This window comes from Prionailurus viverrinus, chromosome C2 (assembly GCF_022837055.1).
Source record: "Prionailurus viverrinus isolate Anna chromosome C2, UM_Priviv_1.0, whole genome shotgun sequence".
Classification (NCBI taxonomy): domain Eukaryota; kingdom Metazoa; phylum Chordata; class Mammalia; order Carnivora; family Felidae; genus Prionailurus; species Prionailurus viverrinus.
This window is the reverse complement of record NC_062569.1, coordinates 145,475,150-145,490,061: the sequence shown is the minus strand read 5'-3', so window position 1 is coordinate 145,490,061 and position 14,912 is coordinate 145,475,150. Positions and strand designations below refer to the sequence as shown.

The 14,912-nt window shown below is 39.5% G+C and overlaps 3 protein-coding genes across 3 annotated transcripts; 1 reads left to right on the top strand and 2 right to left on the bottom strand.

The window, feature by feature from the left end:
- Positions 1 to 371: 371 nt before the first annotated feature.
- LOC125174552 (keratin-associated protein 6-3-like) lies at positions 372 to 5,128 on the bottom strand. The gene is made up of 3 exons (XM_047874060.1): positions 5,052 to 5,128; positions 2,234 to 2,287; positions 372 to 612 (listed from the first exon to the last, which is right to left on the bottom strand). Exons 1-3 carry the CDS (start codon positions 5,126 to 5,128, stop codon positions 372 to 374), a joined length of 372 nt encoding a protein of 123 aa, XP_047730016.1.
- Positions 5,129 to 10,190: 5,062 nt separating this feature from the next.
- LOC125174551 (keratin-associated protein 21-1-like) lies at positions 10,191 to 13,290 on the bottom strand. Its single transcript, XM_047874059.1, has 2 exons — positions 13,247 to 13,290; positions 10,191 to 10,485 (listed from the first exon to the last, which is right to left on the bottom strand). Exons 1-2 carry the CDS (start codon positions 13,288 to 13,290, stop codon positions 10,191 to 10,193), a joined length of 339 nt encoding a protein of 112 aa, XP_047730015.1.
- A 1,193-nt stretch (positions 13,291 to 14,483) lies between these two features.
- On the top strand, positions 14,484 to 14,630 carry LOC125174403 (keratin-associated protein 22-1-like). Its single transcript, XM_047873965.1, has one exon. It carries the CDS (start codon positions 14,484 to 14,486, stop codon positions 14,628 to 14,630), a length of 147 nt encoding a protein of 48 aa, XP_047729921.1.
- Positions 14,631 to 14,912: the final 282 nt, after the last annotated feature.

Sequence of the window (14,912 nt, the reverse complement as noted above, 5' to 3'; positions counted from 1 at the left end):
CCACTAACAACCAAAAAAACAGAGTCAAACTCTGCGTAATACATAAGTAGAAAAAAAAGTTTTCTCTTTCAGATTTATGAGGAAATTCAAAATTTATTAGGAAAACAGAGAAGCAAATTTAGCATAAAATTACAAAAATAGCACTATAGCAACGTCATCTTGTTGGAATATGAATTCACAGGTTGAACTTTATATTCTTCCAGACATTAAGTGACATCAGTTCCAGATATCAGACTTTTAGCAAATCATGTCAGAAGTTTACAGGGTAGTGTAGACAAAACATCACTTAGGGGTGAGGCAGAAAATTTGTGTGGTTCAGAACTGCTGAATCAGTAAGTGATGGTTCAGAGGGTGAATTTCTCATGGTGTTCTCAGTAGTAATAGCCACAGCCAGAACCAAAGCCATAGCCACAGCCTAGTCTGCGAAAGCCACAGCCATAGCAGGAGCCATAGCCACAGCCCAGGCCTCCATAGCCGCAGCCTCCATAGCCACAGCCTCCGTAGCCACAGCCTCCATAGCCGCAGCCTCCATAGCCGCAGCCTCCATAGCCACAGCCTCCATAAGAGTTTCCGTAGTAGCTTCCACACATGGTGTTGGCTGTTGAGGTTGTGCTTGGGTAGAGAAGGCGAGGAGAAGTGTCACTTCACTGTGGACAGTTCCCCTGCGGAAGGCCTTTTATATGTCCTCACCCACCACACATGTCTTGTCATTGGCTAATTTGTAGGACCAGTGTGAGTAATTTGTTGACTTCTGGTTTTAGACATGGCTTCAGAGGCAATGACAAGATCTGTTTTGTTTCACCACATCTGAACCAGTTTGTGGGCGTTTAATGAGAATCAGTTGTCTCAGCCTCAAAGCTGTACTCACAAGATCTTTAGTTGCCCTTTGTAACCAATCTCTATGGCAAGAAATAGCTTTTTTATTGACAAACTCTGACCTGCTCTCAACAAATAATTTTACCTTCACGGTATTGACATTCAGCAGATCATGCTATTCTACCTTAACCTCAAATCTCTCCACCTGTTATTACCTCCCGCTCCAAACCTATTATTTTCCATGAGGGATTCTTCCCATTTTCACGTGAGCAATGCTTTACCACTAAAAGCCAAAATTAGTTACTTGGCTTCATGAAACTTTTGATAAAAAACAAATAGTTTGGTATTCGGAAATACTTAGACTTTCTCATTTGCATTAATGTTTCTTAAGCTTTTAACACTCTATTTTTAAAGCATGAAATATTTTCCTCACGGTTTCAAATTTATATCCTGAATTCACAGTGAGGAAAAAGGAAAATGATGAGATTTCATTTGATTTACGCAATGACATTTTCATGAAATATTTTTTGAAGAATTAGATGTTTATACTCTTTGTGATCTGATGGGAGTATGGAATTTTTAATTTAAAACAATAATATTGGCAGAGATAATGTCTCGTGGAACCTACTAGATTTTCCCTAATAAATAAACTCTTGGTAAAATATCCCATACCATGGGAAATATGAGAAACACATTGCTACTATTATAATTATTATGTTATTGCTTTTACTACAATGAAGTTCATTGTTGAATTCAATGATAAAGTCAAATAACCACTTTGAACTTCTACGTTCCTAGAAAAATCAAATCATAGGAGTCAGTAGAGCATGTTTGATATATATAAACTGAGTGTTACTCTATGTTTTCACGTATTTACCAAATTTTTTTTCAGGAAAAAATTTAATTTAATTTTTACTAAATATAAGCTCCTTTGGAAGCATATTTTTTAAAAATTTTTTTTCAACGTTTATTTATTTTTGCGACAGAGAGAGACAGAGCATGAACGGGGGAGGGGAAGAGAGAGAGGGAGACACAGAATCGGACACAGGCTCCAGGCTCTGAGCCATCAGCCCAGAGCCTGACGCGGGGCTCGAACTCTCGGACCGCGAGATCGTGACCTGGCTGAAGTCGGACGCTTAACCGACTGCACCACCCAGGCGCCCCTGGAAGCATATTTTTAAAATGTATATTCATTAATCTCCATCATTTCTCTGTGTGAAGGTATGTGTATTGTATCTGTGTGTGGGCATGCGTGTGTGTGTGTGTGCAGCTGCCACTTTTCTTTTAAAGGGGGTTGGGGCACTTCACATCTTTTCCACTTGCAGGGACAAAGTCCTCAGGCTGAATGCAAGGGGTTTCAGTAGGAGACTTCCAGCATGACTAAAATGATTAATGCAAAGGAATATGGTTGACTTACACAGGTATCTGCCTCCTATAAGAATCTGGAGATTCAATCTGCTTGTTGACCTGCCTACAAAAAGTTAGGATGAAAGATAATCACAATAACTTAGGGGTCTTCGTATAAGAAAACAAATCTCACCTAGGGAGAAGATAGAAGGATCTAAAGTAGAACATCAATGAACATGTGTATAAAGTCTTTTACCCAGTATTATAAATAACTAACTCTGCCTGCCCTGAGAGTAATGGATATTCCCAATGAGGCAAACTAAAAGGAGGTAATCTGAATACTTTTCTTTAAGTTGTCTATGTTTGAGGGGTTTACATATGAACACACATACGTTCTGATAGAATAAATCTCTAGTTCAGTAGTGGGTGTGCATAGATCAATCTTTTTATGAAAGGAACTAGCAGTTCCAAATCAGAAGATCAATCCGGGGATGCGTAATGACTCCACCTTTCACAAGAAGACAAGGGAAACACTATTGGCCATTTTTTTTTTTTAAGTTTAGAATGTTTAAGAGCCACATAATTTAGAAAAGCATAGCAAGCATCCATGCAAATGGCAAAATCCGAGACGAGAAAATACATTTGTCATGAAAGAGTCGATACCCAAATGTAAACATTCATTAAAGGCAGAAAAATATGAATATGGGGTGAGATGGAGGGCAAATTCAGAAATTCTAAAATCTCGACTAAAAGGCTAATGAGAAAAATGATACAAAAATATCCCGTGCCGGGCTCTGCGCTGACAGCTCCGAGAGCCTGGAGCCTGCTTCCGATTCTGTCTCCGTCCCTCTCTGCCCCTCCCCCACTCTCCCTGTCTCTCTCTCTCTCTCAAAAATAAAATGAAAACATTAAAATTTTTTTTAAAAGAATCGTACACACGCAAGGTGACAAACAGAGAAGAGGAGCAGGGAAACATTTAAGGGCATTTTCAGGAGGGGAGTTCCTATTTAGCTTCATCATCAGACATTAATAATTAAAGGATACTAATATTTAATTTTTTTTTCAACGTTTATTTATTTTTCGGACAGAGAGAGACAGAGCATGAATGGGGGAGGGTCAGAGAGAGAGGGAGACACAGAATCGGAAATAGGCCCCAGGCTCTGAGCCATCAGCCCAGAGCCTGACGCGGGGCTCGAACTCACGGACCACGAGATCGTGACCTGGCTGAAGTCGGACGCTTAACCGACTGCGCCACCCAGGCGCCCCTGAAGGATACTAATATTTAAATGTCCCGGGAGTTGCTTTGCCTTTCCTGGGGAAAATAGCACCCAGGAAATATTACCTAAGATATTTTCTAAAACAATATTACCTACACAATATTTTATATTTACATACAGGAGACAAAAATCAGGTAGTGCTGAGAACTGCCGCTTGAGTCTGTTACTCCTCTCTACTTTTTCGCGGGTGTAAAATGTCAATGGTTTTTACCACATCTCAGAGTCTTTCTGAGGATTATGTGAGGTAATGCACCCAAGGGGTTTCACGCAGTAACTGCTCTGTGGTAAACAGCTAGTAACTGCTGTGGAATGGTCATTATTATTAAAATAATAATTATACATTGTTACACAGAGTTCTGACGTAAGAATTCCATGAACAGCCCCAGGCAAGATAAACACACAATATTCCCATGTATACAAAGAAGCAGAAAATACACCATGCATATAATAGTGCATGATACCCCATCGACAACATTTATTAAATTCCAGGCATGGTTTAAATGCTTTACATGTCTTAACACATTTCATTCCCATAAAAGCACTAAAATGTAGGTGGTGATTTTTATATTAGAATGGCAAGGCCCAAGAATTTGCATAATTTGCCCAATGTCATAGGCAGCTAAGTGATGGAATCGAAGTCTCACACAGTGCAATGTTGCTGGAAGCCGAGCTGCCCCAGCCTGAGTGGCAGGGCCCGGGCTGTGGACGGATTGGTGACTGCAGGCAGCCCACCGACAGTGAAGCTTCTTGTCCTCCCACTTTTAGGTAATTTGGCCTTAATAAAGTACCTGGGGTATCGTCTGTTGGGGAATGGCCTTCGGCAGGCCCCCTGGGAAAAGAACCATCAGGGAAGAAAATAAGATTCCGCAAGAAATTGTGCGGCCTTACGTTTAGCCCTTGCCATTCCCCTTGGAGACTCTACCTACAGGAAGGATAGCCTCATACGTTTGCCAGCAAAGAGGGCCTGTAAAGGAGAGACATATGGATTTGAAAGCCCCACTCCGGCAACTAAAGAGTATATCTCTGGGCACAGGTGACTTCAACCCCTAGACCCACCTGGCCTCCCGGAGACATTCCAGATGATGACTGAACCTAGTCGGATAAGGTACAGAATGGTTCATTGGTCCCTGGGTGCACTGTCTCTCTGAGAATGTATGGGGCACGGGTTTCTAAGGCTTTTTCGGCCCCTTTCTGGCACCTCGGACCGAGGCAAACACATTGTTCTTCTGGCCTCATGTGGTTAGGAGGTCACGTCCCTGTAACTGTTCCACTTGAGGTGTTGAGAAATGGAGGGCCTTTCACGAGAACAGCAAAGCAAATGCTTTGTAGATTATAGATAAACGCAGATGCATAATGGAATAATGTAAGAAATTAATCAAGAATCAAAGGTTATATAAGAACTTTACGAGAAAATCGCCCTGTTATTTCTTAAAGGTTGATCACACATAGGAACATTTTTAAAATGAGGCGATGTTAGAAAAACATAGATGACGTATGCTACAAGGAAATCACTAGCATATATAATGCCACGTTTGCTATAATAAATCAGCCAGTTCAACACACTGCTGTTGTCTGTGTCCCTTTTTATTTTTGTTTCAGTTTTATTTTCACCTTTTCGCGACGCCGTTCATCCTTTGGGAACCCCTGGACCTTCTGGAGCCGGACTCTGGCACAATGTATTTATACATACTTTTTGTCTCGTGAGACAGCCTAGGAGTTGCGATTCCTGCTATAATAATGGATTATTTATAACGGAAATCCATGAATTTACACTGATGTAAATAAAGGAACAATGAAGCAGAGGGAAAAAGTCCCTTACAGTAGAATGCCAGCCAATGTAATGAAAAAAGATGAAAATCAGAAAAATCAACATTTGCAATCCATCATCATCGTAAATAATTCAGGCAAGGAAGAGAAATAAGTGCTAAGACTAATGATCAACTGGGGGATTTGAATGGAATATTTATAAAGTCACAAAATATCTCTACCAAAGTACTTCTTAATGGCTAACAGAATAGTAAAAATACCTTTCAAGTCGAGAAACCTGGTCCTCACCATAAGGATCAAGTGTAAAATTATCACCATCAGTATTAGAACAAATCACCTTCGAGTGTGAACCGACAGAGTATAATGAAAAGAAAACATTTGCACTCCCTTTATTTGCTTGACAAAATGCATAATCTTTTTCTAAAGTAGTTACATTTTTTTTTGTTTATTTATTTTTGAGAGAGAGAGACAGAGACAGAGAGAGATATACACAGAGTGAGAGCAGGGGGAGGGGCAGAGAGAGAGGGAGACACAGAATCCAAAGTAAGATCCAGGCTCTGAGTTGTCAGCACAGCACCTGACACGGGGCTCAAACTCATGAACTGTGAGATCCTGACTGGAGGCAAAGTCAGCCACCTGACCAACTGAGCCACCCAGGCACCCTACGTAACCTTGTTCTAATCATGAGGAAACATTAGGCAAATCAGAACTGAGGAATATTCTAAAAGAAAAGACAATCTCTTATAATCTGTAAGAATATTAGGGTCATAGAAGAGACTAGACAGTGTGACAACTGGGTGCACTGTGTGACCCCAGATTAGATTATTTTTCTATGAGACCATTCTTAGAGCAATTAATTCCTGGAATGAATATTGTAGAAATGAAGAGGCAGAGGCAGACTGGATGGGGCGGGGGGAAGCCGAGTTGGCTGTAGGTTCAGTGGAGGGCTCAGGAAACAATATGGGAGATTCTGAAGTTGGGGTTTCCCAGAAGAGTAGTTGGAGGTTGGGGCGAGAAGGCATGTCATTATACCCTACGCTGATCCATCACAGGAGGCTGGCTGCAGGAAACAGGTATTGTTTTGTGCCAGGGGTACTCTTCAGCTGAAGGCACTTTGCTTGTAACACCCCCAGCAAATGGAGAGTCATTTCCTCATTGCTGAAAAACATACAGTACTATTGCCCCCCAAAATTCGAGGAAATGGGGATCCAAGGTGAATGCACAACATTGAAACTTATGTGTGTTAGGGGTATAAGCATCATAAATGTAAAAAAAAAATAGTGTAAAGTTCTTAAGTAATTCACCTATTACCCAGGATTCTCGGAGATACAATTTTGATACTTCATAGGTGAAATTTTGGTCTCAGGATTTATTATAAGGCACAAAGTTGCCTTACGTGCACTCAATGCTTGATTGACCTTTCGGTTTCCTAACTTTTGGCATATATAATGATCTTAATCTTTGTTTCAGAAAATATTGGTTTATGAGGGGCACCTAAGTGGCTCAGTCGGTGAAGTGTCCAACTTTAGCTTAGGTCATGATCTCATGGTTCTTGAGTTCAAGCCCCACCTCAGTCTCTGTGCTGACAGCTCAGAGCCTGGAGCCTGCTTTGGATTCTGTGTGTGTCTCTCTCTCTCTGCTCCTCCCCTGCTCTTGCTCTCTCTCAAAAATGAAAATAAAAATATTAAAAAATTTAAAATATGTATTGGATTATGAAATATATATTATAATTGATGCAATCAGAAAAAATAGATTTTGGCATGTTTTAGTAAATAATTATCTTGCAATGTTAAGAATATATTAATGTATTGGGGCACCTGGGTGGCCCAGTCGGTTGGGATTCTGACTTCTGCTAAGGTCATGATCTCGCGGTTTGTGAGTTCTAGTCCTGGGTCAGGCTCTGTGCTGACAGGTCGGAGCCTGGATCCTGCTTCAGATTTTGTGTCTCCCTCTCTCTCTGCCCTTCTCCTGCTTGCACTCTGTCTCTCTGTCTCTCTCTGAAAAATAAACATTAAAATTAAAATATATATATATATTTATTAACATTGTGAAATAATAGAAGTTTGGGAAGTGCTCTAGATTTCATGAAATGCTAGATTATAATAAGCAATAAGTTGCAAAATATGATAGTTTTTATGAATTGAATTCTGTATCAGAAATAAAAGCTATATAGGGGGTGCCTGGGTGGTTCAGTCAGTTGAGCATCCGACTTTGGCTCAGGTCATGATCTCAGGTTTGAGCCCCATGTCAGGCTTTGTGCTGACAGTGCAGAGCCTGCTTTCGATTCTGTCTCCCTCTGTCTCTGCCTCTCCCCAGCTCATGCTTGCTCTCTCTCTCTCTCTCTCTCTCTCAAAAATAAATAAACATTTAAAAAAGAAATATTAAAAAATTGAATCTTACTATGAATTATGTAACAGTATTGTTCAGGAATGATTGCATGTGCTTGTGCATTCGTGTGTGTGTGTGTGTGTGTGTGTGTGTGTGTGGTGAGAGTCAGACACAGAGCCACAGAGAGAGACAGAGAACAGACAGGCAGAAAGGGGGAAACCAACGTGGCAAAATGCTAACAATTGTCAAATCTAGGTAGAGAGTACTTAGCTGTTCATTATATTGCCTTCTCCACTTAATTGAGGGTTTGAAATTTTTCAAAAGTAAATGCTGGGAGAAATGAGTTTATATAGAGAAAAATACTATTTTTTGGAGTACCAAAATCTGCAGTGAGTCACTTCTTTAATGCCTAAATGTAAGTGACTCCTCTTTGAAAGGCTGAATATAAGCATAAAGGATAAAAAAAGGAAAAATAAAACCCATAAAATAGAATGATGAAAGAGTGCAAAAAGTATGCAACCTTTGGGTAACACAAAAGGAAACTAAGAATACATAAATACAATATTTATGCTTGCTTCTGCACTAAGAAAGCAGAAGAAAATGAAAATACAAATGGGGTGAGTGCAAATGGATGGGAGGGATAAATATAGGCATGAGACTTGTCTGAATATATCTTTTTATATAGTTTTGATTTCTGAACCATGGAAATACTTAATATATTAAAAAAAACAGAATAAATACACCTGAAATTGAATATAAATGGAAATAAAAGAATATCCCCCATAAAATGAATAGCATAACTACTCAGGAAGAAAATTAATTCATATAAATGTTGAACACAATAATCTGTCCATTCTTGGCGGGATCTCTTCTGATGCTAAAAATGCTGCTAAGAAACTTTAGAGGTTGCTCACGGGCATTGCATTCAGTGTGGCAATTCAGACTGTATATTGTGCGCAGGTTTGAATAGAGTTAACACAGCAATGTGTTGGGGCCCAGAGTGTTCACTGTAAGAAAAAAAAAAAAGAAGCAATGTGGAACAGGGAAATGTAAAGGAATCTTATGTTTTCCAGTTTCGGTTGGAGTCATTCATAATTTGAAGCTATTAAAGAAGTGAACAAACCAATGTGAATACAAGGTAGATGTTCGCTTGGGGCTGTTAGCAGTGGTATTTAACCCGAAGTGAAATATGTTAGAGAAGATAACAATGTCAACCAAATATGGTCATGTTAAGACCGTGTAAGGGGCAGGGGTGCCTGGTTGGCTCAGTCGGTTGAGCATTGACTTTTGATCTCAGATCAGGCCTTGAGTTTAAGTCGCATGTTGGGCTCTGTGCTAGGTGTGGAGGCTACGTTAAAAAAAAAAAAAAGCTTAAGGGCAGATCTTGGAAAATTATAATCAGCAACAATTTTGTCTTGTGAGTCTATAATGAGGGGCCTATTATCTAATTTGCATCAATATCTAATTTATTTGTGTTCAATTATTATGACCTATGAGGCAGGCCAAAATAGTTTTAAAATCTACCATTTCTTGGGATGGACAGCATAGACCATCCAAGCTTTTGCATACTATGAAATAGAAAATTCTAAGCTTCAAGAGTAAAGGAAATTAAGAAAGACAAGTTTTCATAAAATAATGGCTTTCTAAAGAAAAAAAAGAAGGTGCTTTCCTTCTGGGTTATGATTTTTCCAGGGATCTTAATTCCTTCTTATGGTTTCAACTTTTTTACTACCTTGGGCCAGTCAAAATGAATTGGGACATATCCATTATCTTGCGCTAAAACACTACTTAAACTCATTCATGTCTAACACAAAAGCTTGAAATGCTCTATCAAGAGAAGATAATTGGCCAAGTTTACGGGCACATTAGTCACAGAAAATTAGTGGAAAAACAAGTGATTACAGCTACCACTGTGAAATCACATAAATCACAGGAGAAAGAAATCTCAAGAAAACAAGAGTATAGAATGCCATCAAATGGCTCTAAAGTTAAATATGTAATGGATTTTAGGAAAGTTGTCACTTAAAAAAACTATGTATTTCCAGATACATTGGAGTTATGTAGAAGAATAGGTTTAAACCTCTCTACCTCTTGTGTCAAAGAAGCATAGGAAATGCTTCTTATTTATGCCCCAAAACAGATTAGAACTGGAGAATCGTATGCCAACTTTTGTATCTTCTAAAGTATTTTGCCGGTTATGGTTTTGGTGTAAAAGCACTTGGAACAAATAGCGTTTCCAGGCAATGTTTAACTAAATCGACAAACATTATCTTTTCTCGTCCTCACAATAAACCAGCATAACACGTGCTATCAGTGCCTTACCCAAGTAGAAAAACGAGGACATTAAATGAACAGAAAGCTAGGTTTATTATTTCAGACCGAATAAGTTTATTAAGAAAACAGAGAAATAGTTCTTGCATGAAAATCGAAACGGAGAATCTGTGACTGCATCAAGGCAATGAGGAACCACGCAGTGCTCAGGGTGAATTTCAAATGCTCCCACTTTTCATGAGTTGAATACAGGAATGATAATTCTGTATTTGACCAAAGGGCACCAGAAGGCAAGCCTTCAGCAAAGGTCAGACCGCGTGGGGCTCAGATTTGGTGAATGCCACATCCAGGCGTAGAGGGTGAGAGCCCCCCATGGGGTGCTCATTACCAGTAGCCACAGCCAGAGCCACAGCCAGAGCCACATCCATAGCCATAGCCCAGTCTGCGGAAGCCACAGCCATAGCAAGAGCCATAGCCACAGCCCAGGCCTCCATAGCCACAGCCTCTGTAGCCACAGCCTCCATAGCCACAGCCTCCATAGCCACAGCCTCCGTAACCGCAGCCTCCATAGCCGCAGCCTCCATAGCCACAGCCTCCATAGCCACAGCCCCCGTAGCCGCAGCCTCCATAATAGTTTCCATAGTAGCTTCCACACATGGTGTTGGCTGTTGAGGTTGTGCTTGTGTAGAGAAGGCGAGGAGAAGTGTCACTTCACTGTGGACAACTCCCCCTCCAGAGGGCCTTTTTATATGCTCTCGATGTGGGTGTCACCCGCCATATATATCATGCCACTGGCTAATTTTATGACTAATCTAATTAGTCTGTTGTTCCTCTACCATAAAATAATTCTTGGAGGTGTTTGGGAGGCTTGTTGTGTTTGGCTGTCAGTTTGGACTCTCCTTACCCAATTGAGGGCTTCAAAGAGAGGAGATACACCCTCACACCAAGGCAGTGTTGTCCCAAATTAGACTTTCATTTCAGCTTCATATAACCATCCTTTATATCAAGAAAGAATACATTTATTAGTCTCAATCTTATTTGCTCTTGGCATCGGTTGGTTGCACTAACATTTTTAACATTTCATAAGAACCAAATTACTTAAAAAAAATTTTTTTTCCGTTTTATTTATTTTTGGGGAAGAGAGAGACAGAGCATGAACGAGCGAGGGGCAGAGAGAGAGGGAGACACAGAATCAGAAACAGGCTCCAGGCTCTGAGCCATCAGCCCAGAGCCTTGACGCGGGGCCCGAACTCCCGGACCGCGAGATCGTGACCTGGCTGAAGTCGGACGCTTAACCAACTGCGCCACCCAGGCGCCCCAGAACCAAATTACTTTTGACTCATCAGTTTTTCTTTTTCTAAAGAAATAAGGTTTATTTATTCATTTTGAGAAAGAGAGAGCAGTGCGGTCGGGGAAGGTCGGGGAAAAGAGAGAGAGAGAGGGAGAGAGAGAATCCCAAGCAGGCCCTGTGCTGTCAGCGCAGTGCCCGATGCAGGGCTTGAACCCACGAAATGTGAGATTGTGACCTGAGCCAAAACCAAGTTGGATGCTTAACCGATGGTGCCCCATCTTCTCTTGATCCAAGTTAATTGTTTTCTTCAGGGTTTCAGCTCATTTTCTATACTAAAACCATAATGTAACTTTCATCCTCATGATATTGATAATAATCTAGTTAAATTTTTCAAAATACCAAGTCTGAGCAAAATGTATTACACTTTTCTATGTATACCAATAGGTCTGATTCTCACTTATGTTCAGTCTCTACCTAAGAACTACAAGACAGACGTTATCCCTCAGAATCCAAATGCTCTGCTTTTTCCCCTCTAAATCAGGCACACAATTATACAAATTAGTATTATCATTAATATTAGAATTATATTCTAAGTAACTATCCAACAGGTTTAACATCACGTATTTATGTTTATCAGTGTATCACACAGAGGTCCGTTCCTTTAGCAAAACACCCAATCATTATTCTCTTTGTAACCAATCATATTGTGTTCTCTTGCATAACCTTGGCATTATTATTAGTCTTTATTCAAATTAATGTGAAAATGCCTCCCATGGGGAGGCACAGGAAAAGTGAGAATAGCTTCACATGACAGACTTTACAAGAATGAATTTGGGGAGGTGTCATTACCCACACATCATGTGTAATCTGTCAGTATATTTCTGTTATTGTATTGATATTTCTGAGTCAAACTATTATTTTTATGTATCCCCTCATAACCGTAGGTGGGGACAGAGAGAATAAGCAGTTGGACACTCTCTGCGTTTTAGTTAACTCTTCTCCAGAGATCATAAGAATGAAGACATAAGATTTAAAACTTTTCCAATCCATCTGTCCTTTTAAGTATATCTAATGAGTCAATGCCTCTTAATAAAATAGAACGTTTTCAGGGGCACCTGGGTGGCTCAGTCGGTTAAGTGTCCGACTTCGGCTCAGGTCATGATCTCAAGGTTCCTGAGTTCCCACATCGTGTTCTTTAGCACAGGACCCGCTTCAAATTCTCTCTTCCCTTCCCTCCACTCATGCATTCTCTCTCTCTCTCTCTCTCTCTCTCTCTCTCTCAAAAATAATTAAACATTAAAAAAAATAGACTGTTTTCATACTAAGGATCCTATGAAACACATTCAACCTGTAATTTAATGTGTGTGTTTGAATGTTCTTTCCATGCATGTCTTTTGGTAGCTTCATTTTTATGAAATAGACACATTATTGGGTCATTTTATTCACCATGTGCTGGGTTGAGATATTACAAGGAGAGGACATTTTCACTATATCATTTTCAAATTTTTCGTAAGGAAAATAAAAGTAACTTCAACTGTCACAGTGCAGTCAATCAAGTAATAACTTAGAATAAGTTTGCAAATAAAAACTAATTTAAATAACGTGATGATCAGTCTTCCTCGAGGCTAAGTTCTTAGAACATCACCTGAAATTTGTATTGCTAAATGGTAACAGTCAATTTAAAAAAAAAACCCTATTATTAACTTTTAAAAAAAATTTTGGTAGTTGATTAACGTAGCTGCAAAAGACATTACTGTTCTGTGCAATACGATGTCTCTAATAACAACATTCACTAGGTTATTTCTCTATAGAATTTACTTCCTGGAGCTGATTTGTTTCTTCTGGAGAACTGAGTTCTTTCTCTGATGATAGCAGTAAGAGCTTGCCAGCCCAGTGAGATTCCATTGACAATTTGTTTTCTGCTGTGATTTTCTGAACTATGTTTGGTTCTTAAGTACATCCCATAATCAAAAACAGAGTAAAAGAACGCTCCTTGCGTCCTCCTTTGCAGCTAATATCCCATTTTCTTCTGTTTCATTGCAAACCACACGTGTTTCCATCGTAGCTTTCTGTTCTCTACATCTTTGATCACACCTTTTGGTCTTTGGTCCTTACCACGCCCCACTAAAACCGCCCCTGAACGTCTCACCAACACCCCAATCTTGTCACATCTAGAGATTCAGCCTTCTTCATTTTACTAAGTCTCTGAGAAGTGTTCAGATTCACCCGTTTCTCTTTTCCTTCCTGAAAGGCTCCCCGACACTTACCTACATCCTACCACACACATTTGATTTAATTTCAGCATCTCCAGTTGCTCCCTCTTAGTATTTTTTTTTCTTTTCTCTTTTTCAGATTTTGTTTTCAAATATGAAGGTGCCCAGCTAGGCGCTTGACCCTTTTATAGTTTCTATAGAAATTCTCTTTTTGTAAAAAAAAAAATTAATGTTTATTTAGTTTTGAGTTGAGAGAGAGAGACAGAGCGTGAGCTGGGGAGGAGCAGAAAGAGAGGGAGGCACAGAAACCGAAGCAGGCTCCAGGCTCTGAGCTCTGAGCACAGAGCTCAGCACAGAGCCCCACACAGGGCTCGAACTCACTGACCACGAGATCATGACCTGAGCCGAAGTCAGATGATCAACTGCCTGAGCCACCCAGGTGCCCCAGAAATTCTCTTTTTCTAAATTAAGTTTTTAATTTTAATTCTGGTGTAGATAACATACAGTGTTATTTTGGTTTTAGGTGTACAATATAGTATGTAAGCTCTCTTCAAGGATTATTTTACATACATTATTTTAGCCAATTGATCTCATTTCACATTTCCAATTCTGACACATATCCAAATGATCACTTGACATCCCTCAAGAATTTAATAAAGTGAAACTAAGTTCTTGATTCTTCATACCCCCCCACAAATTTTTTTTTTTGCCACATCTTCTCCACAAGTTTTCCATCCTTCTCTACCTCTGTGAAACCATTCTTTTGTTTCCAAAGGTGCATATTTGCAGATGGGAAGGAGGATCTTATTAAAGAAAAAAAAAAGAATTTTGAAGAAGTGAAATCTGTATGGGTTATGTGATCTCGTGGTAGTTAGTAATATACTTTAGATCTCACATCTGGAGCAAACAAGTCACCACAATAGGTGAAAAAACTTTCGTTAAAACGCATGATTTCATTACAGGCATCCTGACACATGGCAAAATTGTGTTATAGATATATTGGTTACGCGGAATTCTTGAGATGATTATAATGCCACTTAGTTTGAAACATGAATCCAATAGATTGTGGTTTGCCCCATATATCACTCAATTGGCATATAAGGCCCCTGTAGATTGTAAACTTAACACCCTAGAAAACGATTCTTCTCTTCATCTGAGACTTCTCCTCACACTATGAACTTCTACAACAATTACTATGGTGGCCTGGGCTATGGCTATAATGGCCTGAGATGTGGCTACGGATGTGGCTATCGTGGCTATGGATATGCCTGTTATCGTCCATGCTGCTATGGTGGATATTGGTATTCTGGATTCTTCTGATAAATTCTAGATTGCTAATCTATTTAGGAAATTTTCCCATGAGGTACTGTATGTACCTCCTTTATTATGTATAATAGACATGTTACTTACTGTCTGTTCAAATAGTGACAGTCGAATCTTAGACTACCATGTAACATCAGAACTTTTTTGATTGAAATAACTGGAGTTTTCAACAATTTATAAATGTATTCATTTGATCTTATATTATTTTATGATCGAACACAAATAATCTTCATCATTTCCATTTGGGAAAATGTCTAAATTCATTTTTCATTAAAAGCA

Coding starts and splice junctions, on each gene's coding strand:
- LOC125174551 (XM_047874059.1), bottom strand. CDS start 13,290: ATGAAGAAGGCTGAATCTCTAGATGTGACAAGATTGGGGTGTTG. Junction 10,486..13,246: donor GTGACAAGATTGGGGTGTTG/GTGAGACGTTCA, acceptor TCTCTACACAAG/CACAACCTCAACAGCCAACA.
- LOC125174403 (XM_047873965.1), top strand. CDS start 14,484: ATGAACTTCTACAACAATTACTATGGTGGCCTGGGCTATGGCTATAAT.
- LOC125174552 (XM_047874060.1), bottom strand. CDS start 5,128: ATGTATAAATACATTGTGCCAGAGTCCGGCTCCAGAAGGTCCAGGGGT. Junction 2,288..5,051: donor ATGAACGGCGTCGCGAAAAG/GTGAAAATAAAA, acceptor AACTTTTTGTAG/GCAGGTCAACAAGCAGATTG. Junction 613..2,233: donor TATAGGAGGCAGATACCTGT/GTAAGTCAACCA, acceptor TCTCTACCCAAG/CACAACCTCAACAGCCAACA.